The sequence below is a fragment of the Ammospiza nelsoni genome, chromosome 3, assembly GCF_027579445.1.
Source record: "Ammospiza nelsoni isolate bAmmNel1 chromosome 3, bAmmNel1.pri, whole genome shotgun sequence".
NCBI lineage: Eukaryota > Metazoa > Chordata > Aves > Passeriformes > Passerellidae > Ammospiza > Ammospiza nelsoni.
The window spans coordinates 14,533,979-14,561,873 of record NC_080635.1 but is presented as its reverse complement, the minus strand read 5'-3'; the positions used below and the strand labels follow the sequence as shown (position 1 = coordinate 14,561,873).

At 41.3% G+C, this 27,895-nt stretch overlaps 1 protein-coding gene across 6 annotated transcripts in view; it reads left to right on the top strand.

Moving 5' to 3' along the window:
- Positions 1 to 207: 207 nt before the first annotated feature.
- Positions 208 to 27,895, top strand: part of GPCPD1 (glycerophosphocholine phosphodiesterase 1) — a 43,408-nt gene continuing 15,720 nt past the window's right edge. For 2 of the 6 annotated variants that reach the window (XM_059468760.1, XM_059468765.1), the window contains exons 1-12: positions 829 to 997; positions 8,791 to 8,876; positions 12,951 to 13,035; positions 13,947 to 14,040; positions 14,656 to 14,718; positions 20,332 to 20,407; positions 22,206 to 22,247; positions 23,232 to 23,355; positions 25,787 to 26,021; positions 27,059 to 27,221; positions 27,313 to 27,445; positions 27,662 to 27,716. In XM_059468760.1, coding sequence (XP_059324743.1) covers positions 8,828 to 8,876; positions 12,951 to 13,035; positions 13,947 to 14,040; positions 14,656 to 14,718; positions 20,332 to 20,407; positions 22,206 to 22,247; positions 23,232 to 23,355; positions 25,787 to 26,021; positions 27,059 to 27,221; positions 27,313 to 27,445; positions 27,662 to 27,716 — 1,119 coding nt within the window. In that variant the 5' untranslated portion in view covers positions 829 to 997; positions 8,791 to 8,827. Of the gene's footprint in view, positions 373 to 828; positions 998 to 1,621; positions 1,641 to 8,790; positions 8,877 to 9,473; positions 9,751 to 12,950; positions 13,036 to 13,946; positions 14,041 to 14,655; positions 14,719 to 20,331; positions 20,408 to 22,205; positions 22,248 to 23,231; positions 23,356 to 25,786; positions 26,022 to 27,058; positions 27,222 to 27,312; positions 27,446 to 27,661; positions 27,717 to 27,895 lie in introns of those variants that run through there. The other 4 variants (XM_059468761.1, XM_059468762.1, XM_059468764.1 and 1 more) reach the window with 4 other exon arrangements.

The following is a 27,895-nucleotide window of genomic DNA, read 5'->3' as shown; positions in this document are numbered from 1 at the left end:
CCACTGTCTCCCAGGGCCACTCTCCCGCCCTCACGGCCCCCTGCGCTCCCTCAGCGCCAAGGCTTTCAAGGGAACGGCGCGCGCCCCTCCCGCCCCGCCCGCCCGGCCCTGATTGGCTGCGGCGGCGGGAGGGGAGGGGCCACGCCGCAGAGCGACGCGTCAGCCGGGCGGGTCACGTGGCCGCGCCCTCCCGGTGCGCTCGGGGGCCGCAGGATCCGGCTGCCGGCCCCGCCGCCCCCTGCCCTGCCCTGCCCTGCCATCCCATCCCTTCCCTGCGCTGTCAGCGGCCCCGCCAGCACCAACAGGAGCCCGGCCAGCGCTGCTCGCAGCCCCGCACAGAGGGGTGGGCAGCCGGCTGCCGCGCTCGGCCAGGTCAGTGCACGCCGCCGGCCAAGGGGGCGCGGGGCCAGCGGGAGTGCTGTACGGGGGTGTGGTGGCGACGGCGGCGAAGGGCGGTCGGTGCGCCCTCCTGGGGAGGTCTTGGTGGCTGGAGGAGGTCGGGTCGCGCTGCGGTGTCGGGAGAGCGCTGGGGCAGCGGCGCCGCGCTGGGGGAAGGTACCGGGGGAATGGCGCTGGGAAGCGGCGGTGCTTGGCCCTCGGGAGAGGCGGGTAGGGCAGAGCTTCCCCGCCGTGCGCAGGCGGCCACAAGCCGCCCCCAAACCCCCCTGCCTCTCGGAGCCCCCCTGCGCCTGCCCCCGCTCCGCGCACTCCCCACGCCTCCCTCGGCCCCGCCCCGGGCCCGCGGCTGTCGAGGAACGGGCCCGCCCCCCGGCGCTTCCCGCGCTCCCATTGGCGGCGGCGGGGCGGGCGGGGCCGCGGCCGCGGTCACGTGTTGGCGGGGGGCAGCTGGAACCGGTTGGGGCCGCGCCGCCCCCTCCCCACCCCCGTCAGCGGCCCCGGGCGGCGGCCCCGGTAGGAGGGCGGGGAGCCCGGGCTTTGCTGTCTGCAGCCCCGCACAAAGCGAGCGGGGACTGGGAGCGCCGCGCCGCTCCACCAGGTCAGTCGGCGCCGCCGGCCGCGTGTAGCGGTGGGACCGCGCGGTGGCGGAGGGGGTGGTCGGCGCGGCTGAGCGGGGTCTGTCAGAGCCTGTGCGGAGAGGGCGCTGAGGGAGCGCTGGGTTATCTAAGAGGACGTGCGGGAGGAGCGCCTCGCCTGGTACCGGGACGTCTCCTCGGGTTCCTGAGAGGCGGGAAGAGCGCGGCTCCGTGCGCCCGGGGGCGGCCGCGGCGCTGCCCGGCCCGGGGCTGCGTGCCGTGCCGGGAGGGCTGCGGGCGCATGGCGCTGATCCGCCGGGCCCTGGCTGACACCCGGCGGGCGGCGGGCCGGGCAGCGCGGGGCCTGCGGCTCTGTTTGTTTACGTCGCCGCCTAAAGCCCTGGCCTGGGGCGGTCCCGCCGCTGCCGCATTATGCAAGCGGCCGGGCCGGGGACGTGGCGCGCCGCCTCCCGGCCGGGCTGGCTCCGCGGGCGGTGCCGTGCGGGGCGCCCGGAGCCCGCGGTCCGTGTCCGGGCTGGGGTCGCTGCGGCGCCGCTGGGCTCTGCCGGGAGTGGGGTGTGCGCTGCGCTGCTCTTTGTCTCGCTCTGCGCTAGAGGAACACAGCGGTGCTGCTGCCGGCTCCAGGTTTGATGTTATTGATCGCTGGTGAGGCAGCTCTAGATGAAGTTTAATTTTAAAAATTAATCTGTTATCTGCACCCTAACCAAGCACAGATTCTTTTTTCCATTTTTCTCTTTTTGCTTTTTCCTTTAAGTTAATAGCTTGTCTTGTTAGTATTAGTGTTTTAATTTGTCAGAGCACGCAGTGTTAGGTGGAGGTTAACCTCCAACGTACTTTAAATGTTAATGGTAGGGTGAAATGGTGTATAAGTGGAACTATTTTTATTATATATGTTTTCATTCTAGTACTGCTTCCTGTAAAATAACTGTATAAGATGTTAAAAAAATAGGAGATTGCCATTGATTTTGAATAGACACTGGTAGCCAAAGCTGTCATGTAATTAGTCTTTCAGTAAAGCACGTAGCCTCTCCACAGAATGGATCCAGGCTTTGGAAACCTGTTAAAAAAGTGGTTTGTTGAGAGCTGTGGGGAGCATTATACATGTTATTTGTCCAAGTCATTCCTAAGTGAGGAATGTTAGTGTGATCACAGGGAGCTAAATTGCTCCCTGCCTAAGATCTTGTCAGCCCTGTGTTAATAATAAGCAACAGTTCACAGAAGAGGAATCAGACTGGTGCTGTTCTGTCTCGCTTACAAACGTGCCCCAGCTGTTTCCTGTGTGCTTCAAGAACTTCACCAAACTGCTGTGGCATAGCTGAGGCCGAAGGGTTTGTCACATGGACAGGTATTTGCCAAATGCTGAAACAATTAACTTGTTGTTACCTTAAACAAAGCAGATACCTTGTGGGTGAGCAGAGGGAACCATGGCTGATGTGGCCCCTCACATGGGGAGCTAAATTGATACTGAAAATACAGTCCTCAAAATATTTTTCTCACTTGCTGTGTATTCGTGTGATGCAATTTCAGAGGTTCACTTGGGCTTTCTAAATGTCAGCATTTGGCTGTTGGTAAAATTTCAGCCTTTGAATCAGAGCAGCATGTCCGAATCCTCTGTGCAAGTTTGTTTGCTGTCCAGTGTTAGCACTGCAATGCAGAAGGAGAGACCTGCTGAGTTTGTCCTTGCTCCTGCAGTCAAGGTGCAGTGGGGGGAGAGGAGGGGGCAGAAGAACCCTCTTGTTTGGTTGAACATGAAGGGGTTGATGCTGTAATGCTGTTTCTAAAAATTCTCTCCCATTTGTTAAAGGGAATGCCCTGACAAATATATCCTCTGACGCTGTTCTAAAACCCAGGTGTCGTCAGCTACTGTTACATAATTTTCTTGCATGTCTAATTTGTTGCTTTAGATGGATTCTGTAATATCTGATACCTCATTAGGACCAACCACAGGCAACAAAATCTGTTCATCATAGTACAAGGTTACCCAGATACCACTTGGTATCTTTGGAATATCACAGTGTGTGTCTTAGGCTCGTGTCCCTTTGTTCAGCACGGCAGTAGATCTGATGTGTGGCGGATTTTTTATTGCTGTGTGTAGCACATCTTTTGGGAAGGTAAAATCTGAGCACAGTACCTTCTCCCACAGGGCTGGGCTGTGTTCAGGCTCATGGTTCATGAGGGAGGCTGTAATGGGTGCTCTGTGTCAGCCCCAGTGCTGCCTGTGTGTCCTCCCAGCTGTCAGATGACTTGGCTGGGGCTGTGGAACCTTTCCCCTGCTTCATTGTGGAGTTGGACTCTCCTGGGTGTTGATACAGCTCATGAGTCTCTTAAGGTGGAAAGTGTCAGCTCAAAATGACAAAAATAAAAACAAAAATACTCCAGCCTTCTAGTCCTTGCTGATTTTATCTTTATGTGCAATAAATGGAGAGATATTTTGAAATGATTGAGCCTGTTTGCTTTTAGGATTGTGCACTTGCAGGCCTGTGCAGCAGGATGTGTGATGAAATGTGTGCTAGCATTATGAAAGAGCCTGTTTGTGCACAGGAGGTGCTCGTGGGTTGGCCTTGGCTGCGTGCCAGTTGCCCACCTGGCAGCTCTGTCAGCCCTCTCCTCAGGGGAAAAAAGGTGGGAAAAGCCTCAGGGGTCAAGATAGGGGCAATTTGATGCAGCAAAAATAATTTCTGCAGAAGCAAGGGGAAACAGAAGACTTTATTCTCTGTTTCACCATTAGGGAAGCAGGGCTTCCATATGGATAGGAGCTGCTCTGGAACACAAAGGTCTTAAATGACAAACATCCTCCTTTCTTATAGCTTTTTTTTTTTTTCCTTCTTTTTTATTCTTTTTTTAATGTATCAATCTCTGAGTTGATGTCATGTGACCAGGAATGTCCCTTTGGCCAGTTTGGTCACCTGTCCTGGCTGTGTCTCCTCCCGGGACGTTGCCCACCGCAGCCTCCTGTGATAGTGGGGAATGTTGGAGAGGCTGCGCTGATGCTGTGTGAGCTCAGCTGAAACTCTGGGTGTTATCCACACCTTTCTAGCTGCCAGTACAAAGCACAGCTCTGTCAGGGCTGTTGTAGGGAAAATTAACTCCCTCTCAGCCAGACCAGTTCAATGGGCTTTGGTTTTCTGCAGCTAAATAAGCAAATTTGGTAATAGAGCAGGCAGAAGTAATCTTACACTAAATATCAGATGTTTGAAAGTGCTAAAGTGCATTCCAGGAATTTTGTGGCACCTGTGTTCTTAGTTGTCTTATTACCTGTGAAAAATCCCATTAAGTATCTATGAAATTCATTAGTCTAAAAAAAACCCCCAGCCATTAAAATGATACTTTGTGAGCTGTATTTTTTCATCTCATTGGAAAAATCTGTGCTGCACATTATCCAGTCAGTTTAAATATAATGTTACCCAAGAGAGTTTTGGGTTGATACCTTTCCATCAGAATTTTTTACTTTTAGCTTATTGGATTGAGATTGGTGGCTTTTTGTGGGGAGAGAAGGGGAGAAATGTGACACTGGTGTGAGTCTGATACTTTTTTGCTTTCTTACCAGCGTGTTGCCAAAGTCTGATTATCCATAATGGATGTGCTAAGTGTAACCAGCCATTCTGCAGTCCTTACAGTCAGTTTAGAGTTGATAAAATCAGCTTTTCATTCAGGTCTGTCAGGGTAGTTGCTTGAAGTGTTCCCTGCCTAATTTTGAAAGCTCTTTGTCCATGCACCAAAGTTCAAGGCCTTCAGGCTTGTTAGTCTCCACAGTTTAAAAAAATATCCCATTGTACTTCAAGCCTGCCCTTGGACCACCAGAATCAAAGCCTCAATACCTGTTCAAGTTTTTATTAAAAATATTGGTTGTAATGAGTAGAGAGCAGCTAACCTGGCTGCATGTCTGCTGTGAATTTTGATGACTCTGGAATTTGTTCAGTGTTTGTCAGATAGACTGTTATATTCCAGGATTGCCCCAGATTACCTGGTGTGTATTTAGCTAATCCTGAAAAAACATATAAAACGTGCTACAGCAGGCAGCCAGCACCTCTTCAATCATATTGGAAAGGTTAGGGAAGTTAAGGGTGAGGCAGAATAATCCACTAAAGCTGAAGGCTTGTGAAGGGTTTTATTATATCACCAGACCTATAAGCTGGAAGGTTCAAATTACCTTCAAGATTTGAATTAATAAATCAAGTCCCTGTCCTGGTTTATTTCTAACTAGAACCAAAAAATGTTTTGGTCTTCCCCATCCAGGATGACATTTATTACCTTGTTTTAGAGGAAATCTATGATACTTTGTGACACTTTAACAGTTGATTGTATTATGTCATCTTTTATTTCTTACCTGCATTTTCTAGGAGTTCTCTTTTAGAATCAGGAAGAGGAGAGTTTGGATTTCTTATTCTTTTCTTCCTATTAATGTTTCCTGTTGGGGTTGTTTTGTTTGTTTGGTTTTGTTTATTTGTTTTTTTAGTGAAGTGCTGATAAGTCTCTGCCAGTGTGATTTGTCTTTCCCATGAGGAGAACTGAGATTCAGGTTTTCACTGCTTTCTTGCACGTGGTTGTAGTCTGTAAAAGCTGACCAAAGGAAGAGGAGCAATTGTTTGCACCCAGGTTAGCATCTGAATGCCTGTAGCTGCAGCAAATGTGAATTCAGCTTTATTCCTTTTGGACTCAGAGGTTGTTTAAAAAGGGTTGTTGCACAAGGATTTCTAGTTTATAAATCAGCTCAATTGATTTTATTAATGTTTGTTGATTAGGAAATATTTATCATTTTTAATGTAGCTCTTCTAATTTGCTTCAGTTCCCCTAAGCAGTTATGATGTGACCCCTCTGAGCTGAAAATTCTTTGCATTCACCTAAAAGCCCATCATGACAGGAGTGGGGAGCAAGAGAGGATTTTGTTAATTCTTTGCCAGCTTCTTTGGTTAAGCAGTGCTGAAAATCTGAAGGAAGGAACATCCTGTTTCAAGGATGCCTGACACTTAGAGGTCAAAGGATTTGATTGTTAAAGCTTTTCATTCCACTTTGGGAATTAAATTATTATCTCTCTTCAGGAACCATCAGTAACTAGACAGCTAAACTCAGCTTGTTTGGCTTTTTCCCTCCCCCTTCAGTAAAATGTTTTTGTATCATGTCTTGAAAGCACAGACTCCTTTTATAAGTGCATTATAATATACCTCAGAGGTTTGATTTCTTAGCAAAAAGCAGAGCTTGTTTTTCCTTGCTGTGTGTTTGCATTCAGTGCAAGAAAAGATGTTTTTTTCAGAATGAGAGATGGTACTTTGACCCTAAATATAAGAGTAATACCTGTACCTGCAGTTCTGCTAGAAAAGAAACATGCTCTTGCTTGGAGAAGTGGAATTTTTCTTTTCTTCATATGCATCCCTTGGGTAGGCTGAGTAGGTTTTTGAGATAAAATGCATTTTGGGTAGAATTTTGGTAATTCTACAAAGTCAGTTTATCACAACCTCCTCACAACTGGCTACTCCTATATAGAAAAATAAAGTTATTTTACTAGGCAGTTTAGAAAAGCCCACACTTGTCTGGAAAGTAGGTACATAGAATTTTGGCAAGATTGGCTATAAAAGCTTTATAGACTTAGGAGGATTTTGGATGATTCTCTAGGAACAGTCGGGTAGTTAGTTAATTTGCAGTAGGACACATGCTGGGTTTTGTGAAGTTTAAATTTGAGTTGTTGCATTGGCTCTGGAAACAGCTTTTTTTGGGTTTTGTTTTGCTTTGTTGTTTTTTTTTTTTTTTTTTTTTGTTTGGTTGGCTGAGTTTTTTTGGTTTTTTGCTTTTTTTTTGTTTGGTTGGTTTTTTTTTTTTTTGGTTTTTTTTTTTTTTTTTTTTTTTGGGGGGGGTGTTTTTTTTTTTTTTTTTTGCAAGCCAAAAGCACATTCTTACTTTGGGGAACTGGGTGCACATATCCGCTTTCACTTTCCTGCTTGACTTTTGCAAGGCATTTTTGCCTCCTCCATTTCCCCTTTGGCTCCTCTGCCCTTTGAGTTAAAGGCTGTCCAAACAGGCATTTGGGGAGCACAGCCAAGCCCCTGGCTACTTGGTGTCATCATAAATGCACACTAGTAATTTATATTCTCTGCGTTACACTGAGGTTTTTTTGTCACATTAGACCAGCTTTGTGAGTCCAGTCTTAGTTTCAGCACTGAAACATGCTGTGCTTCTCTGTCTATAAATAACTGCTAAAAACAAGTGCTAGAATGTGTCACTTAACATACACAGGTGAGAAAGTTCCTAAGGGGCATGCCCTTCATGGAATTCCTGTTTATCAGCTGTGCTTATTTCTAGCTTCAGGAGTCTGGGATTTTATCATTTGAGAAAGATAAAATTTGTGAAAGGTAGATGCAGAATTGGAATATGTGACCAGAAACCTTTATATGTCTACTGTTTTTTTTTGCTCTCATTGTATTACTGAAAAGTCATCTTCCTTGACATGGAGAGGGAAAATAAGGGAGGAGAAAAAGGAATGTAAAGGCAGCTGTAGTTACAGTAGGAATAGAGGAGAAGGAGGAGAAAATCCAGAAGAAACAGTTCTGAAGGCTCAATACCTGCAATAACATTCTAAATGCCCACAAAGAATGAGGTTTGATGATGAGCTTCTTTTTCCTGTTTGGTATCTGCCTTTTGCTTTCAAAGCATATTTAGCTGTCCTGTGCCCTTTGAAGGCAAGGGTTTCCCCTTGTAGTAGTAGAGCTAATGAAAGGCAAATTTTTGTTCAGTGTTGTTAGTTCTTTCTGATGTTGTTATTAAAAGATTGCTGACCAAGATTGTACTGAAATAAAGTGCTATTTGTCCTGTTCAAAAATAGCAATAGTAACAATCTACTTCCTTAGTTAAAAAAAAACCCCAACCAAACAAAACACATGCAGAACAAAAAGCCCTTCACTGTGATGTAGAGAACTGGATTAATTGAAAGCATTGCAAAATTCATTCTGCACATAATAATTACAGTTATTTTGTAGCTCATGTCCAGATGGATATACTTGGGGGATGACAGTCTAGCAACATCCATATGTGGACTTTACTATGACTGCTGCTTTTGTAAATAATATAAAAGGATGTGATATATCAATATTGTTTCTGCTGTAATGGTGAAAATGGGCTTCTGCCAGTTCTTTTCCAGTCAAGGTGTTGTGCATTGGAGGAGAAAATTGAGGCAGAGTCAGTCTTCAGCTGCAGTCCTGGCTAAAGGCAGTGTCGTCCTGCTGGGCTGCTTTGAAGGCTGCTTGGTGCTTCCAGTTGCTCCTGGTGCTTCCAGTGAAAGCCTGGAAGTGGGGGAGCAGAGTCTGCAGGCATGGACAAGTGACAGCAGGGAGCTCTCATCTCTTATGGGTTGTTCCCCTTTCCCTTCAGGGTGGTTGTGCTTCTCTGTGGAACCTTCCTTGTGCTTTGTAGAGCATGCTGAAGAGTAGCACTGATGAGACAGAAGTTACTGTTTGCCAGGGGTCCTGATCTTAAATCCCTTAAAACCTTCCAGTGGCCTCCTTGGAAGCAAAATTAGTTTAGAAAAAAATCTCTGCTGAAGACTGATAAATGCTGCAGCATACTGGTACTTGCATATGGTATTTGATTTAGTGGTCTTTTTCTTATGCCAGTGTTGCAGCTGGATGTTGTTTTCTGGGTCTGCAGCTGCTTTTAAAGAGCTTTCTACTTCTGCTGCTCACTCAAGCAGTAATATCACAAGTAGCTTGCTTCCCTGTAGGTGGTGGGATTTCTGTTTCCTCTTACTTAGAGCAGCACCAAATGAAGTGATTGTTCCTCAAATTAGTTCTCTTTCTTCCCACTCTAGGAGATTTCAACGATCCCAAGACAAAATTTCTGCAGAAATGAGCTCTTGTCAAGTCACTTTTGAAATAAGGGGACCATCAGCACCAGGTACTCAAATCATACTTTCTCCTTTCTCTATGGTTGGTGTAGGAGACAACTTAAAAGAGGAGTGTTCAAAGGCTGCCTTGTCTGTTTTCCTCAGAGATAAAAGAACACATTAGATCAAATATCAAGATGATAAATCATTGTAAAATATATTAAGACATTTTACCAATGAATTTGAAAATGAGAGTTGGGAAATAAATTTTACCTCTTTCTCCAAACAAAAATTTCATAATGTACTGGGGATTTTGATGCTAACTGAGATGGTTATGATTGGTTTAAAATCTTCTCTCTTTAGTACCTTTTTATTCCATGGAAACAAGCATTTGTATTCTGACCCATGATACTTTGGCATGCACTGATGTGTTTGTTCTGTTTTTTATTTTCTCTGCATCCCTGTTGAAAGTTCTCACAAGATGTGACCTCTATCAGAAGTTACAGACAGAAAGAATATGCAGCTTAATTCAGTATTCTGTCTATGCAAAGAAAAAAGTGTAAAATAACTTCTGTTACCCAAATGAGGAACACAAGGTATCACATCAGGTAGAACATAACAATCTGGTATTGGTTAACTGTGCATATTATATTGACCTTCATTTTCAGGAACTTGGAAGGAAGGAAGGTTTAACCACAGTTGGTAACTGAGGTCCACAGAACTGCTCCCAGCCATGTTCCTTCCCAGCTTCTTTCCCAGCCCCCTCTCTGGTGTGGAGAGAACAGAAGAGGCCTTGATGTTGTGAGCACTGCCCAGAAGTAACTGAAATATCCCTCTATTATCAGCACTGCTTCCAGGACAAATTCAAAACACAGCCCCTGCTAGCTGTTGTGAAGAAAATTAACTCTACCCCAGCCAAAATCAGCACAGAAGTTCACCAAAAAAGTAATGGATTGTTGCCTTACAGAAGCAGATGAATGTGGGAGCAGATTGGCAAAATTCCTGTGGCAGGCCAATACCAGATGGCAGAAGTGTCTCCTGTAGTTGTAGGGGAAGAAAATGATAAAACATTGTACAGGTTTTGATATCTGCCCTGTGTTAGACCTCTCCTGTGTTTTTCCCTCATGATTTGGCGTTTGGGAACTGAAAACTGCTACTCAGTGTCAACATAAAGCTGTTAGTGAGGAGTAGAGTTTTCTGTATCACTCTAGAGAAAATTTTAGAACTTGAGAGTAAATTGACCTTAGCTCAAGACGTGTGTGGCTGTACCATGGAGTATTGCAAGCGGTGCTCTCTTTGTCCTGCTCACACTGTTGCTTCCACAGCTGTGGTGGCACTGTCACTAGCAAAGCTGACTTTGGATGTGTAACTTCTTCCTGTGCTAATAATATCTGCAATGAAAAGTAGGATTAGTGAGAACCAGGTCCTGCCTCAATGGCTGCTCACAAAGAATTATCTGAAAATACAGCATAAAGAGATGGCACAAAAGGGTGCTTCTGCTTATGACAACATTGATATTGTTGGGGTTTTTGTTATTATTGTTGGATGAGTGAGGCTGTTAGTTGTGGGATCTCAGCACCTCAGGACGGAGGTGCAGAGTGGCCGAGAACACCCTTGGGGGGCTCGGGAGTCCTGGAATGTTGCCAGAAGTGTCTGGTGGCAGGGCTTTGATCCTACACAGGAGGCGACACCTGTATGAGGACTGGGAAGGTTTCACTGGGTGAATGGTGAAGGGATAAGTTAATTACAGTGTAAAACACAGGGTTTAGGATTTTGGTACAGGGGGGTCTAAAGAAGTAAGATGGAGGAATTGGGGCGTGTCCTGTCCTTCTTCTTCTTCTTCTTGGCCTCCATCTTCTGTGGTGATGGTGGCACTTTGGGATTGGTCATTACTAGAAGTGCACCGGTTAATAAGGGTAGAAGGTATTGGGGAAAAATGATAAATATTGTACACGTAACTTCGGGTATAAAGATAAGTGACCGCCCCGGGGGCTTGCAGTGTGCCCATGGCTGACTTGCTGTACAGACCTCTGTCGGGCTGAAAGAAAATCTTTTAGATAAACAATTAATAAACACCGAGACCGAGACAAGATCAGAAGTCTCTTCTCGTCCTTTGAAGCGTCAGCTCTTCAAGGCCATCCCTGGGCCTTTCCAGGCCACCTAGACAGCCTAAACAGCCGAGAAAACTTACAGTTAGTAAGCTTTGAGTTGGGGCACAAAGCGTAGATTAACCTTCTTTGCTGAAGGAGCTCTGCCAGGAGCAGCCTTGAATTCCCTGACAAGGAGAGGGGAGAAGCTGAGAGCCCCTGAGCTTGAATTGCAAACCCAACCCAAACCCCCTGAGTTCAGAATTGCCTCTGGGGAGGCGGTTTGCCCTGCATTTCACTTTGGCTTTACTGGGATAATTAAGGCAGTGTTTTACAAATCCGAATTCGGCCTCAGTGCAGTTCCTGAAGGGAGTTTAGGGTGGCTGCACATCCTATTCAAGCATTGCCTTTGGTGTGTGGTGCCTTACTGAGTGAGAAGTGGGCACTGGATGTTCACATTTTGTTTAAAATGGGAGCCCAGAGAACTCTCCCAGCTGGCACCTGTTGAGAGGAATACAATTATATGGCACTTCAAGGTTGGCTGTGTGGACATGAAGGTGTATTAAGTACTGCTGTTTTAAAGGGATGTTAAAAGAATTTTAGCTTCTTTTAAATATTTCTACCCAGAAACTACCTGTGTGGTGTTCAGGTGGTCTTCCCTCCCCACTTTATCTCGTCCCTCACATGCCTCAGGATAGGGTGGAAAAGGGAAAGCTGACATAGGTAATTGCATACTAAATATACTCATAATGTAGATTTTTACCTACATTTGTGTGCTTACAGTGAGCATCCAGAAAGCTCAGGCTTCTTTTTTTTAATTAATTGCAGCAAAAGATTTAAAAAAACACAACTGTTGAAGTTCAAGGTGTTATGTAAAATTATTTCAATAAGCTGCTTTCAGAGAAATGTTGTCCTGTAGATTTTTTCCAACCCCTGGGTCTGCAGAGGTTTCTTTCATAAGCAGGCCTGTGGTATCCCTTAGTAGTTTAACTGGAGAAAAGGGACACAATTTTAGAGACATAAGGGCATCCTCAAAACTGTAACTGTGTGCTTTGAAGTGTCAGCTGTGATTTGTGGCTTAGGAAGAGGTAATGTACACTTGCTGCATACAGCTGGTCTACTTTGTATCTTGGGATTATTGTGTCCCCCACACTACTCATTTTGAGAACAGGAAATAAGTCAGTGATGCTTGTATCATTCTTTTGTGGTGCCTAACTGTACTTTAAAACTCCATATTTTCTCATTCTGCAACAGCTTTTTATTATGTCTAAAAATCTTGTTGAAACCCTGTGAGAGCAAAATTCTAATTTGTTCTTTCCATTAGTATTTATCTTTGCTGTTCTTACAGTCAGATACATACAGGTTTTATATTAAAAACAAGGGTAAGTTGCAGTGGTCACGTGGGATATCCCAAAATTAAATATACTGTTGTGACCTTTTGGGTTCTGTATGTATGTATGCATTAAGAGAAGTGTGACAATTTCATGTGGATTTTTTGTCTAACAATATTATGTTTTGATACCCAGTAAAAACTGAAAGCATAGCAGCAAAATTAACTTTATTACTTTTGGGAATCAAATTAATTTGGGATGTTGCCTTGGGAATAATGCTAGCAACCTCCTGTTTGTCTGTGCTTTCTAAGTTTTTGGTATGAATTTGAGGGAATATGGACATACATTAAAAAATACAGAATATTTAGGGAAATAACAGTGTTATCTTGAGATTAAACATTTTCCTGGGAAATTTGCCTGCTGCATTCCCAGAGATGTTTTGAACACTGTTCCTTAAGAATGGTTTGGAAGCCAACCCTTTTAAGGGCTGGAGTTGTCATTAGTCCCTCTCTCAGGTCTTTGGGATGGTGAAGGAAATGCTGTTGTAGTTTTGGGTGATTCCCAAGGATTCCTTTGAAGGATTCCTTTCTGGACAGGATGGATTTTAAATGAGTGATTCTGGTGTATATATTTAAAATACTTGAAAGTTTGACTGTGGCTGTACTTTCTGTGCCATCTAGCCTGAAGTAATGATGATTGTGGGTATTTTTCTGTTTGGATTTTTTAGGAGAGGTTTTTGCAATATGTGGGAGTTGCAGTGCTTTGGGAAATTGGAATCCCCAGCTTGCAGTGGTCCTCCAGATTGCGGATGAGTAAGTTGGTCTTGATTTTTGGTTTTTCTGGGGGGATTTTTTTCTTCTGTTTTGAATTTTATTTACTTATTCCATTTGAAGTAGCTGGAGTTCTGCAGCAACAAATTTATTCTGTCTTTGAGTTTGTAAACTCCTGAGCTGCATATACTGGTAGTAGAACTCAAGAATTTCCTGTGTTGCCCCTGAACACTTTGGACACCTAGGAATTTAAGGAAATATAAAACTTGGGTATGCTTTTCTAGTTACAGATGATGCTTCTGCTGTTGTGGTTGGCATTTCAGTAGTTTAGCTTTATACTTGGAGTATGAAACTGCTTTAGGGCAATTCTCAATCCCATGGCTGTGCAGCAAGTTATAGGAGATCTATAGGATAAAAGGAAAGTAAAGACTATAAAAAAGTTATTATTGTGCTAGAAAGTGATAGGGAGGAGATTATTTAAACTGAGAGTTGCATTGAAATTCTTAAGGGGAGGGGATGTATGAGTGTACACAAAAAAAGCTTAAATGCAGTGAAAAAATTCAGTATTTTTTTTAAATGGTGCCAGTTTATGGCAGCTTTGTGGTGAAGGAAAATAAGGTTTGCAGGCTGTGTCTGTAATTCTGTCAGTGGCTGGCTATGTGATCTTGGATGAGTCTGAATCACTTCACCATGTTTTCCCCATCTGTTCAATGGGGATGAGAATTCTTGCTCTCTTAGAGCATTTCAGATCTGTCAATCAAAAAGTTCGGTGTCATTTCTAAGTACATCTTGTGTTCTGTGCATGTTTGGCTAAGCTACTTTGTAATAACTTTACTTGCAACAATACACTAGACTTTATTTTAGGATATTACTTAGACATGTGTCTGAGGTGGCTGTTAGGCTGTATTTTGAAACTTATTTTTTTGGTTGGCTGTTTTCTTTTTTCTTCACAGTATGTTTGAGAGAAGATGGAGAACTACTGTAGAGCTTCCTAGAGGAGTTCCTGTTCAGTATCGGTATTTTAAAGGATACTTTCTAGAACCCAAGGTATGTACAACCTTGTCTACTTTAAGTTGGCTCATCCTTAGGAGAAATTCCCATACTTGAAATAAAAAGAGGATTTCCTGAGTTAAACATGAGATTTTTTTTAGAAATAAGTCTTGAATTGCTACATGTGAAACACTAAAATGTGTGGAAATACATTTCACTTCTGGCAATACATGACCATATGCTCTTAACTGTAATTATATTCTCTTCTTTCTTTTATCAGTGTTAGTGTTCTAGAAATATCAGTGGTAAAGAAATCCTTGACATTGTTATAGAGCTTAAATAATATGGTGAAGTTCTCACAGTTAGAATATAGTTGCATAAGGACTTCAGCAGGGCATGGATCTCAAGTGATCCATGGAAGGAATGTGATAGTATCTCATATCTATCCTGTATGATAGCATGGAAGCAGGTGATAATAGGAGAAAAATGATCAGTGTAGGAGGTGCATTAAAATTTTAAAAGTTTTTGATATCACTGCAGATTTGTTTTTGTGAAGCATGAGAAGTATTAACCAGACTTTGTGCTGCATAATTAACATAAATTAATCTCTTGAAGTGAAAAGGTGAAACAAGGGATGAGGCATCCCATTGTTTTCTGTATGTTTGTATGTAGGTATTTGCACGACTTGGAGGGGGAAAAAAGAGCCAAGAGACACAGACAGATGTGTTTTTACAGGTATTGATGTCAAAGTTGCATATGACTTAGTTACATAAATTAGAGTTTAATGTATGTGGCACTGTACTGGTTTGTAAACATTGCACTAGGGCAGGGGGAAGTTCTTCAGATGGGAAGAGGCTGCATCCAGGAAAAAGCTGGGCTAAGTTGGGAAAATAAGCAGCTACTCTTGTACTGTTTTTCAGAATAACAAGTAATAACCTTAAGAAATTTAATGCTGCCTTTGCTGTCTTTCTTATTCTATTAATATCCTGTAGCTATTCACCCTGGGCTTTAGTTCCTCATTGAAACTGGGATTATGAAGGCTGTAGCTAAATGTGCAAAGGAGTTACAGAACCATCTCATCAATACCTTTTAAAAATTTCAAATTACTGTCAAGAGCATGTAAGTTTTTGTCAGCCTTTTTTTAACTAAAAAAATCACATTTGATGGAGGTATCATTTCAGTGAAGGGTACTAATTTCAAATGAAACACAGTTCTGGTTTTTTCATTAGAGCAAGTGAAACAGTCTAGTCAGAAACTGGTATTTAAATTGCTACTTTGAGGCAAAAGAAGGGAAGGACAGTAATAGATTTTGCTGAGTTCAAACTGAGGCCAAAAGTAGATTAATTCTTACAGCTCAGCAGCTCTGATAGGACTCTTGCATTTTGTTTTGTTTTTGCAAATGACCAGAAGTTTAAAAGTCCAGAAGTTTAAATGTAAGCAAATGTAACACACTCAAAAAGCAGAGTTAGTGAGCAGAGGCTGAGCCATGGTTGATACACAATACAATTTCTGTTTTACCATTTGCAAAAGTTTACCCTCTGTATTGGTGAGTGTGTTTCTTTGAGTAGGTGCTCTGTATCTGCACCCTTATGCACCGTGTGATGCAGGGTCTGCCAAGGTAAGTATGAATTTAATGCAATACCAGCATAAAGAGCAGGAGAAAAGGAAACCACCCTACAAAACAAAGTGAATTCCTGGGGTGCAGGTTGTCACCTTAGTGGTGTCTGACTTGTACCTGTTAAATGCACAGGACTTCTTATAAAATAAAGTCTTTTGAAGGAAAGAAATCCAGTTACAATGTAGTTTTCTTCTTCTTTTTGTAAACCTATTGCAGAACAATGAAAAAGTAACAGGAATATCATGTACAGTATAGTGCAAGTGAGACAGTACATGGAGAACTTTAGCATTAAGGAAATGCTGATAAGGAAAATATACTTTAAAGTTAAATTATTCTGCCTATTTTTATTTCAGAATTTTTTTCATTAGGCATTGCATGTGATTAATCTAAATTTGACAAGCTGGCAATATATGATCTCTGCCATTTAATGTTTTATATCAATTTTATGTGTAGTAAAACAACAGTGTAATCTTAACTATATGTTCAAGTCTGAGTATATGAATTTGACATCACATAGTTATTAAATCACGTTGAGGACAGATCCACCTGAAGTCAGCAACTTCGACAGCAACTGCATCTGTGAAGATGCTTGAGTTGGACATGGTGGCAAAGATGGGGCTGATATGTGTTTACACAGAGAAATGGTAGTTCCTAGATTACCCACAGTAGTGCTACAGGCTAGATGTGAAAATAGATAGAATAATTGATATTTTATAAAAAAAAAAAAGTGATGTCTTTTTCTCCCTTCTCTTTAAAAAGATCATAATTTGATCTTAAAATTTTTTTACTTGAAGGAAAGTATGATGTAATAGAAAGTCTTGTTTGTAGTGAAGCATATTGCTGTTAACATAATTGTGGTTATGTAAATAGAGTAGTGTTTTTTAAAAATACTCAATATATTGAAATTCATAGAATTTTTGCATGAATACAAATATATATCCAAAGAACATTTTCCTGTAAAATTGGTGTCAGGTCTTGGCTCCTGCATGTCAAGAGATTTTAAAAAGAAAAATAAATACACACAACTGGATGAAATGAGACAGTAACTTAAACTATTTTGGTTGAGGTTGTTCCTTTGTTGAACATAGTCTGGGACCAGTGAGCTCCCCGTGAGGATCTTCCTGGCTTTTATTCTACACTCACTTTCTGTTTGTGGCAGTGGGTTGTGAGGGGGTTTGTGTGAGGCACACCAAAACTCCCTTGGCTGGAATTGGTCTTCTATGTATCTTACATTTGTTTGCATGATGCATACTTGAAAACCTTGGTAAGGAACACACCTTAATCTGTTCAGCTGTGTTCTGTATGTGCTTTTAAAACTGTAAATAAGCATGCAAGTTCAGGGTTACTTCTTTCAAGGCAAGTGTGAAATAACTAAGCTGTCTGTGCATGTGGCAGGACTTTAAAAACTGCATTGGAGGACATTTTTCACACTTTCTGCTTAATTACAGAGGTTTCAAATGAGAGTTTGGTTTACTTTTTAAAGTGCAATTAAAAAAATCCATTTAGTGCCTAGACTGTAGTAATAAAGATGAAATTGAAACCTAGACTCAGTAATTAATGCCTTAGAAAAGCTTTTTGTAAATTAAGAACCCGTGGTTGTCACGATAGTAACAGAGACATTATTGTCTGCTGAGATAGCAGATTATGTGAGAAACTGTTACTGGAAATACCAGAGCTGTAAAATCTCTACTGAGCTCAGCATTTCCTGCCAGGTGACTTTTATCTGCTGCTGCCTTGCAAGTTGGATGTGATGGCTGAATGGCTTTAATTATTCAGTTCAGTGCTTAATTATTGTCTTCTACATGGTACAGAAATCCAGAGAGATTTTAGTCAGAAATGCAGTTTTAGCAATTAAGGCTAATTTAGCTGTTTCATATTATTGAAGTAGATTATTTTTCTTGAAACATAGTTTTAATTAGTGAAGTGCATTTGGATAAATGTGTTTGTGTGGCATTTTTAAGATTTGGTTTGGGTTTCCCCCCCCTCTAATGCCTACTCTGTTGTATTGTCTTAAAGCAGGAAGCTTGGAACTGATCTCCTAAATTACCATTTAAGCATCCACAGAAATGTTTTCATTATTTAATTGTACTGAGTACCCAGGCACTTCATGGAAATGGTGCATCTGCTTTGAACCTCAGAGCCATTATGCTAGATAGGCATTTTCCCCTTCATTTCAAAAGTGTCTAATGACTGCTGGGGTGGGAGGCCCCAGCTTCTCATAATGGAAGAAGACTTGATTTTTACAGAAAGTTCTTGAATGTTCTTTAAAAACTTGAAAATCGAATCAGATGTTCACCTAATCAGCATCAAGCAACATAATATTCGTGTTGGTTTTTATAAAAAATAAGAGTGTCTGTATTAGTAGAAAAAAGATCCACAGAGCCACTTACCTCAGTGTACTGCCCATGAGATGCTTGATGTGACATTTGGATGGATGCCCTTTTAAGACTGTCCTCTAGAAACTCTCCTTTTAGGCAATGTTTCCATACTGTTAATATTGATGACACCTCATTTAGTTCTGCTGCTCAGCTGGCTGCTTTTCAGATGTGGTCAGTATATGCCACAGAAATGACATTAGTCTTTTGACCTCATTGTAACAATGGCTTCTGTTACATGTAATTGAAACGTTCTTTAAATGCCTGTAAACTCAGAGAGGGTCTGAGCAGGGATTGGGAGGGTTCTGAGTGATATCTCTGTCTGTTCTCTAATCAATTGCCCTTTTTTTCCAGGTAGCTTTGCTTGGCTCTTCTTAGTATGGGAAGTGTTGAGGGTTCCTGGGATTAAATGCACAATCAGTCCATTGTATTCCTTTCATGAAAGGAAATTATGCTGAATGTATCTGGCATGGTGTCCTTATTGTTGGGATAATGTTATTCAAATTCATTCATCATTTTAGAACCTAACTTGAGAATGGACAGTTACAGTAGTGTAAGAAATAAATTGACATTTTCATACAATACATTTGGGGTTTTACAAGGAAGAACCTTGGCTTATCTTCTGAAGGAAACAGTTTAGTCCATGTTAGGAAGATTTGCATTGCCCAGGTTCACAATCTAAAGCTGTACTTGTGCTCATGGGAGCTGCTGTTGCAGATCTTGCATGCCTGCATGGTGGGAGTAAATGGCAGCCTCCCTGCTGACAAACAGGGTTTGCAGATTTAGAAACTGTCATTGTGACAGGCAAACGTCACTGTGCTGTCAAAGAAGGGGAAAGAAACTTCTCATTATTTACTTTTCTAGAAATCCTGAGTGTGGTCACTGTGGCAGCAGTGAGAAGTTGTGAGCTAAAACTGCCCTATAACAAGAATAAACTGGAAGCAGTAATATAATTGTATTTGTATTTTACATGCATTCTGTCTTTAAAACATAACTAAGCATATGTGGTATATTTTGACATGACATTTAAGTGTGGATGCCTCTGAACTCATTAGGAGCATTGCTTTAGCTGAGACTCACAGAGCAAAGCCATCCTACTGAGCTCTTGTTGAATGTTTGGTGTTTGCTTGCTGTTAGCTCACCCAGAGGCTTGGGAGATTAAATGTGCTCACTGTATGTCAAGAAATCCCATCTGCATGTGAAGAATTTGTTGGGTGAGGTGTAAAGGAACAAAGCATTTTGGTGCTGTGTAATTACACTGCTGAGTCTGAAGCTTGTCTGGATGTCCCTGTGGCTCTGAAATCTCTTTAAACAAGAACCTGAACTACTGGGATGAGCTGGCATGGAAGTTTCCATGTCTTTGGCAATAGTAGCAAATTTTTTTTGAAATAAGAGTTACTTAGGCCCCAAAACATCAAAATTACATATTGCAGCTATTTGACAGTGGTTTCTACATCTGATGGTAACAACTGTGCCATGCTAGGGGAACCTGCTCAGGGTGACTGAACTGCTAATCAGGCATGTTCTCTCTGTTAAGTTGTGGTTCCCTAAAAGCTTTTACCTAGAAAGCTATCTCAAAGTTAAATTGTTCTGAAAGAAGAGTTTGTGTTACTGTTCTGGTTATCTGAGTCTTGGCTGTGTTTGTCAACAAATGTATTCTTTTGGTGGACAATATTTTCTTTTTAATGACAGTATCTAATTTATCCTGCTCCAGCTGGAATAGCCTGCAGGGTCTTCATTGCTGGCTGATTGGATCAATTATTTATGTTTTAATTAGATGATAAATAACTTGCTTTTCAGTACCACAACTAAAATAACTGTGTTTTATAGTCTTTGAATTTAGCAAGGCAAATTTTGAAGGAGAACTCACCCCTGCAACTGCTATGTGCATGAGTAGGTGCTGAATGCTGTTTGGAATTAGAGATGTGGGGTATGTTTGTCATAAACTGTTGCTGTAGCTTGAGAACAAAGTGAGCACTCTTAATGAATTTAGAGATTTTTTTTGTATAAGAAGGAGACTAAAGTAGTCCAGCAGAGCATCTGTTAGCAGTGAAGGTTTAATGATTCCATGTAACTTCTCTGCCATGTCAGACTGTCAAAAGTTTTGTCATATGTATTCACAACATATCAAACAGAGTCATCAGCAGTTGCAGGGGTAAGAAGCCTCATCTGTTTCTTTCTTTCTTTCTTCTTCAGTCTTTTTCTCTCTCTGTTCCTCTCCCTTTCTTCTCCTCCTCCTTCTTTTACTTCCTTAAATCTCTAAGTTTAGTTCACAACCATCCCAACCAGCTTCATGGGTACAAAGTCAGATCTAACAAAAGAAATTATTGCAGACATTTAACTTTTAAATTACAGACTATCGATGGTCCCTGCGAAGTCATAGTTCACACGTGGGAGACTCATCTACAACCACGATCAATTACCCCTTTAGGTATGGGCATCAACTGCATCTGTTTGAGGCATATGCATAAGATTGCTGATATGCTGCACACTGGTTTAGAGGGATTGATGGCTATAGTTTTAAAATACTTAAATTTATTAATGTGTGGGAGGTATAGACTTTTTCTTTGCACAACATGGGCCTTACTCTCAAAATATATATGTATATATAAGTAAGTGGCTTCAAAATGGAAGTGGATGTGAAATTCTTTGCTGTCATCCTTAAGATTATGTGGGTTGGTTTTTTACTAATTTGAAATTTTAATAATTTTCTGTAAGCTTAATTCTTTGAGACTAAGGATCCATATGATCTTTTTTAAATAACATGAGGGGAGGGTGTGAAGTCACTGCTGTTTTTTATTTAAGTGCTATTTAATTAGTAAAATTTTAAACAAAAATGTTTAATTAGGCTTCTATAAGTAAATGGATTAATGCAAATAGAGAAATGAATGTACTTATTTACCCGTCAATTGAGCAGAAATGTATTTTGCTGAAAGAAAGGGTGGCATGCAGACTTGCATATGAGTTACTAATGCTTTTCTGAACAGGGAAAAATTCGGGTTTTAAGAGGGACTGAAATAACCTTCGAATGTAGCTTGTAGTTTAGATCTCTTATGCTGCTATGGCATGTTTTATGCACTGTCTTTTCTAGCACATAAAAAATACTATTTTCTCCACACTTAGAAGTTTACATTTGTTAAGAAACTTTCTAATTATTTGAAAAAATGTCTTTTTGAAAGAAGGTGGTATCAAAGAATCTCTTAGTCATTAATAGTACCATGATCATGTTCCGTTCTCCCTTTGCCTTTTTTTTTTTTTTTAATTTCAGTTGAATTTGTAGTGTTTCTTTTCCTGTAAGAGGGTTATTTCTGTATTTGTCAGTAACTGATAAGAGAAGCAGCCTATCCTGTGCTAGGGCCTAGACTTTAAATTTAGATTACCTCATTCCAAGTTGAGATTTTTTTACCCCAGGTAATACTCAATTCTTCATAAGCAGTTTTTAAGAAAATGCAGCAATGCACAGTATGTTAGCACTGGGTCATTTTGATCCTAAATTGTTGCCTGTGGTCATTAAGAAATTAGGTTAGGAGCCAAATGATTCTTAGGGGAGAAAAAAGGGATTAACCACTGTAAAGGCAAAATTACGTGAAGTTTTATGTTTTGAGAAATAGATGGTTTGTTTAGACTATCTGTTCTGTTAATGCTGATGAGTTTACTTAGTGCCTTAGGATTTCAGTTCTTAAAGCTTTGGAAAGAGTAAGGATAAAAGTAAGTGTGAAGTGAGTGTTTTCAGTATTCATGCTAGGTTGGTTTCTGTCACGTGGGCAGAATAAGCATTTTAATTGTGACTGACTCAATTTAAAAGCTTTAAATGTGCAGCAGGACAACTTTGTTGTATATTTGCAAGAAAATTTAATGTCTTTGACACTACTTTGACAAGTAAAGCATCTTAGATACTAGTGGGATGTAGTCAGCAGCAAAATACTGCAGCAAGCCAGAAAATTGTGCAAACTTTTTACTCTCAGTTCAGATTACTTGTAATGAAATGTGGTATTTTGTGTGTTGGTTGGTTTTTTCATGCAGAAACTGAGAAAAAACATAAATTGAGATCAGTCCTTATAGAAGGTTGCAAAAAACATGCTGCTTTGTCTGATTCAGTTTTCCTGCGTTTTCAAGATACACTTTTTAGAAGTGAAGTGGAGAAGTAGAATTAATTTAACTTGGCAATGATTTTTAAATGTGAATACTAATTACTTTTTTCCATTCTTTTCCGTTCCTTTTAATTCTAGAAAATAAAATTATTGTCGATGATGGAGACTTTGGAATCTGTAGTAAGTGAGATATATTAACCTTTATTCCTTACCATGAATTTAATTTAAACAAGGTTAAGTCTTGTATTTGAAAAATGTTTGAGATTATAGGTTTTGAAAAGAATTGCCTATGATAGTTTTCTCTTGCTTTTATAGTTATTTTTGTATGTAGCATTTGTGAATTCACGCTCAGGCTGTTATCTCTTCTAATGTTAATAAAAGAGTGCTAGGAAGAGTTGAAGTCTTGTCGCTCTGATGGTGTTAAAGGTTGAAATTTGGGAACTATAAATCATGAGCATGCATTTTTTGAAAGCAGAGAATAGGCTTAGCTTTCTCTTAATACTGAACTTTAGAAAAACTCTTCATGCCTGGAAAAACACTGTATTTACCCACTCTGCCTCTTCAGTCAGAGATGCAGCTGCCAAAGGGTTCTTGTAAGCCCACACCTCATGTTCTTGTGTGCACAAATGTCTCACTTGTGACAGTTCTGACTCACCTCTCACTTAATGTTCAATCCTCTGACACTGAAAGTAACTCCTTACCATACCTCATAAATCTTGTCTTCAAGCTTTTCCATTTCCCCCTCACATCCTCATCAAATGATGGGTTTGGCTTTTTAGACCTCTTCAAAACTGTGGGGTTTGCTTCAGCACCTGGTTTGCAGCTTGTGCTTCTGGTCCTCCTTGTTTTGGTGTTGAGGGTGAGGATTCTCCACGCTTTTCATCAGAACTGTTGCTGTACCCTGTCCTGCAGACTTGCACTGCTTTACTGGCACTGATTGTGATGGGCTAATGGATACACCTGTTTGATCCCATTAAAATCCTGTTGGCTGTTCTGGGTGGTTCAGAAAGACTGGGGAAAGGCTGCACTCCACTTCTTGCATTACTGTAGATTAAGGCTGGTGACAAGGAGGATTATCTGGAAGGTGATGGCAAGAAGAACTACCTAGATCTCCCTAAAATTAGTTACTAAAATGTCTTCTCCTTTCTGTTTTGCTTTTGATAGATGGTATTAAAACTGTGGATGCTGGTTGGCTGACATGTCAGACAGAAATCAGGCTACGTCTGCATTATTCTGAGAAACCCCCTGTACTGATTTCTAAGAAGAAATTTAAAACATCAAGGTTTAGGTAAGAGCCTGCTCATCTCAGTATGCAATTTACCTCATCTTAATTGTCAATACTAGGGGTATTTTTTTTACTTAATTGATGTAGCCTTTAAGTTCATTTTGGATTACCAGCCCAGTTTCCAAGTGTTAAAGCACAAATATTTACTCCATAATTGTCTTGGCATTTCTTGCTTTTTAGCTGTAACTGTAGATTTCTTAGATTCTTACTTAAATCAGTTTGGTGCTTTTCTCTGCAGAGGTGCCTCAAAAATGAGGCATTTTTATAACTCCACAGTTCATTGTCAGAAATGGGTATCTTAGCCCTGGTGTTTAGAGGACTGCACTGTTGCACACAGTGGATAAGGATTTCGCTGGGTGGTTGCCCTGGATGTTGTGGTCAGCAGCTTGATGTCCCAAGTGAAAACTGGGGATGAGGGATGACCCTCAGGGGTTGGGGGTATGGAAAATAGGGTTGAGTGTCCCTTCAGTAGTTTGCTGATGACAACAGCCGGAGCAGTGCAGTCACACTGGAGGCAAGGGATGCCATCCAGAGGGAGCTTCAGAGGCTTGGGAGCTCAGATCTCACCAAGGCCAAGTGCAAGGTCCTCCACTTGAATTGGAGCAATCCCAAGTGCAAGCTGGGTGGAGAATGGACTGAGAGCACCCTGAGGCGAAGGACTTGGGAGTGTTGGTGATGAGAAGCTCCATGTGACCCAGCACTGCACACCTGCAGTTACAGAAGGCCAAGTGCATTGTGAGCTGCAGCAGCAGCAGTGTGGGCAGCAGGTGAGGAGGGGATTCTGGCCCCTGCTCTGCACTGATGACACCTCACCTGGAGAACTGCATCCCCTGCATCCAGCTCTGGAACCCCCAGGCTAAGTACATGGAGGTGTTCAAGTGAGTCCAGAGGAGACCATGGAAGTGCTCAGAGGGCTGGAACACTTCTTGCTGTGGACACAGGATTAGAAATTCTGTGTTCTTCAGCCTAGAGAGGAGAAGATTCTGGGGAGACCTTTGCAGCAGTCCCTAAAGACAGCTGAAGAGGGACTTTGGATAAGGGCCTGGAGTGATAGGACAAGAGAGAAGTGCTTTAAACTGAAAGAGGACAGAGTTAGATGAGATATGAGGAAGACATTCTTTAATGTGTGGGTGGTGAGGCACTGGCACAAGTTGTCCAGAGTTGTAGGTGCTGAAACCCAGGAAGTGTTCAAGGCAAAGTTGAATGGAGCGTGGAGGAACCTGGTAGAGTGGGCATCCCTACCTGTGGTAGGGGGGTTAGAACTAAATGATCTTAAAGATCCCTTCTAAACCAAACCATTCCATGGATCTGTTATACTTGATTTATTTCTTTTTTTCCAGTTTTGATTTGATTTCCCCTCCCATCAATTCCAAATTTGCTGATGAGGGAAAGATTTATTTAATATGATGCTCTTCAGTGAGATTTAATACTTACATTGTGTTCTGTACAGCTTTGCCTTTTTTCCTTGCATGTTATAGCAGGTAGAGAGAATAATTTCTGAAGCCAGCTTCTTGTCTAAGTTAAATGGTTGAAATAAAACTTGATAAGCTAGATGCATTCACTAAACACTCTGTCCTAAAATGTTGGATCTGTCCAGTCATTTCTGTGACTGTCTCTTGCTATGGCAGTGTCATTTTTCAAGTTTCTGGAGTACCTGTGTTGTAACTTCTTTTATTTTTTTTTTTAATGAGGATATATTTCAATGTGGACTTGGTGTAATAGATTTCCATGATTGTAATTATTTCTTTGAGATATGACATCAGTTTTACTGGTGACTTGGCATCTATAAATGATAATCCTGTGTCTCATCTGCTGTGTCTGTGATGCAGGAAGGGATTTGGTTTACTCATGTGTGCTTACTTCACTGACATAACTAATTTTGTCTGGAAGGTTTGCTCTGTATGATAAAGGACTCTGAGTCCTATAAAGAGGCTTGTGCTTCTCAGTCCAGGATTTTTTTCAGAAATCCATTCAGTTTAAATGCTCATTCAGGATTTTTCAAGGGATTTAATTACTTCAGCCTATATTACTTATGTCTATATTAGAGTATACTTATCTGCCTTATCAGAGAGGCATAGCAGCAGCCACCAATGTTCAAGGCTTGACCTTGATGATGACTGCTGTTTTCAGTGCTTTTTGTTAGCTTGTTGGCACTATGGGTGTCAGCCTGTACAGGAAGGCTGTCTGTTTGGCAGCCCAAATAGTCTGGTGGGAGTGCTGCTTCTCAGACCCCTAGTAGAGTTCTCATATTTCCCCATGTTCAACTTCTAGCAGTGACTTTAGCACTGAAATCTGACTAAAATAGGATTTAGACAACGGCTGCAAACTCTTGCTCATGTGAGGAGCCTCTGTATGCAGTCCTGTTCTAAATCTTTATCATTTGTAAAGGTACTGCAGTGACTTGACCATTTGTTTTGTGTTTCTGGATGAGTAGAGTAAAATTGACCCTAGAAGGCCTAGAGAAGGATGATGATGAAGACAAGACATCCCCTACTGTTCCCCAGAAAATGGCAAACACAGTGGAGTTCTCCTTGATCAGTAACGACGACTACAAGTGTCGGCACTCTCAGCCAGACTGTGGCTATGCCTTGCAGCCAGACCGGTGGATAGAATACACAATACAAACCATGGAGCCTGATAACTTGGAGTTAATATTTGATTTTTTTGAGGTATGTCTCTTTACCCTTAAGAAGCAGCTCCAGTCTGCCTTTTGGAGCTCAGTTGTTGTGAAGATTTCACTGTTGAAACAGAGCTACTGCCTGATGTTCTTCATATTTTGCATTTATTTACACAAGTGTGAGATTACTGACTCCCAGCCCATTGTAGAAAGGTTTTGGTGAGCCTTCTTGATGTGGCACAGGAAGTTTTTCAGTTCTGTTTATTTAGAAGTCAGTACAAATTAAACTTGAATCTGCATGTGTGCAGTATTGCATGCTGTTAGGTTGGCTTGATATTAATCCTTTATCAGAATGTTAATCCTTTATCAGCTACGTTATGCTTCCCCTGCTTCAGCCTGTACAATGTGTATATAAACTGATTATATCACAACTATTGAATCTAAATTTTTATATTTATAAGCAAAAGATATTTCTCTGAACTAACTCATGCAGATTAAAACTGGATTCTCACTTTTGTGTCTGTTATTTTACACTGTTTTTTCCCCTGAAAAGTCTTAGTATTTGAAGTTCTTTTTAGAAGAAAGCAACTTATACAGAATAAGGTTTTTTAAGCATTCTCTTTTTGGTCTGAAAATGCCTTCAGGATCACTTACAGTCATAATTGTAAAGTGTCTGCATAGTTCCTGAACCTGACTATGGTCAAGTGCACATTCTGTATATTAATTCTTCTCTGCAAATGCATACCAAGTTTTCTAGCATTTTAAGCATAAATATTATTCCAGTAATTTTTGTCCTAAACAAGGCTTGGGCATTTTAGAATATAGATTATTCCATGCATGCTATTTTGATGTGAAAAGTTTGAGATGTACAGGATGTCAAAGAAAAATGTGAGTTTTGTAGATTTCTGTTAAAGTTTTCATTTTCCTGATAGTAATTCGTAACTTGCTGTTACATTAAACAATTTTAGCTGAAATTAGTGCTTTGTGTAACACACGAGAAACCTGTGTTGTGTCAAGCCAGAAGAGTTTGTTTAGAATTCTTACTCACATCTAACAGTAGGGGTTTTGGGTTTTTGTTTTTGTTTTCAGGAAGATTTAGGTGAGAAGGTAGTACAAGATGATGTGCTCCCAGGTCACGTAGGCTCTGCCTGCCTCCTGTCATCCACAATTGCAGAACCTGGAAAGAGTGCTGGAGTTCTTTCACTCGCCATTATGAGCAGAAATCCAAGGAAGACAATTGGAAAAGTTAGAGGTACAGTTGATGCCAGCAACAGATGCAGATAACTTTCCTCAAAGCTATCTGCTGTTTACTGACATGGGAAGCATTGCTGTTTTTCTTGCAGTGGACTACATAATTATCAGACCTATCCAGGGATACACTTGTGATATGCAGGCTTCATATGCAAAGTACTGGAAACCAAGAACAGCTCTGGATGTTGGACACAGGGGAGCAGGGAATTCTACAACAACCACTAAGTAAGTTTGTTTGCATTTTAAACTGGGGAAATTGTTTTCTGTCACTGACATCAGTTGAGGAAGTGGACGTTTTGAAAAGCTGCAACCCATAGTCATTTACTTCAGTATCAACTTGTGGGTAGTCTCTAAAACAAAAACTTCTGATTTGTGTTTCTGTTGGTTCAATTCTGTGCTATACTGCATCTAACAAACACTTTATCTTGGCTGTTGTTTCAGGCTTGCTAAAGTTCAAGAGAACACCATTGCATCCCTGAGGAGTGCTGCTAGTCATGTATGTACACACATTTTCATCACACAGCACCTGTCTCATGCAAACTAGGTTGGCTTGTACATTTAATTTGCATGATTCAATACAGTGAATGGTAATTGAACTGATGTAAATGAGATAAAATCACTGTGGAAATTGCTTGAGTTATGGGAAGTTAATAGTAGGTTAGACTCTTCTCAAGT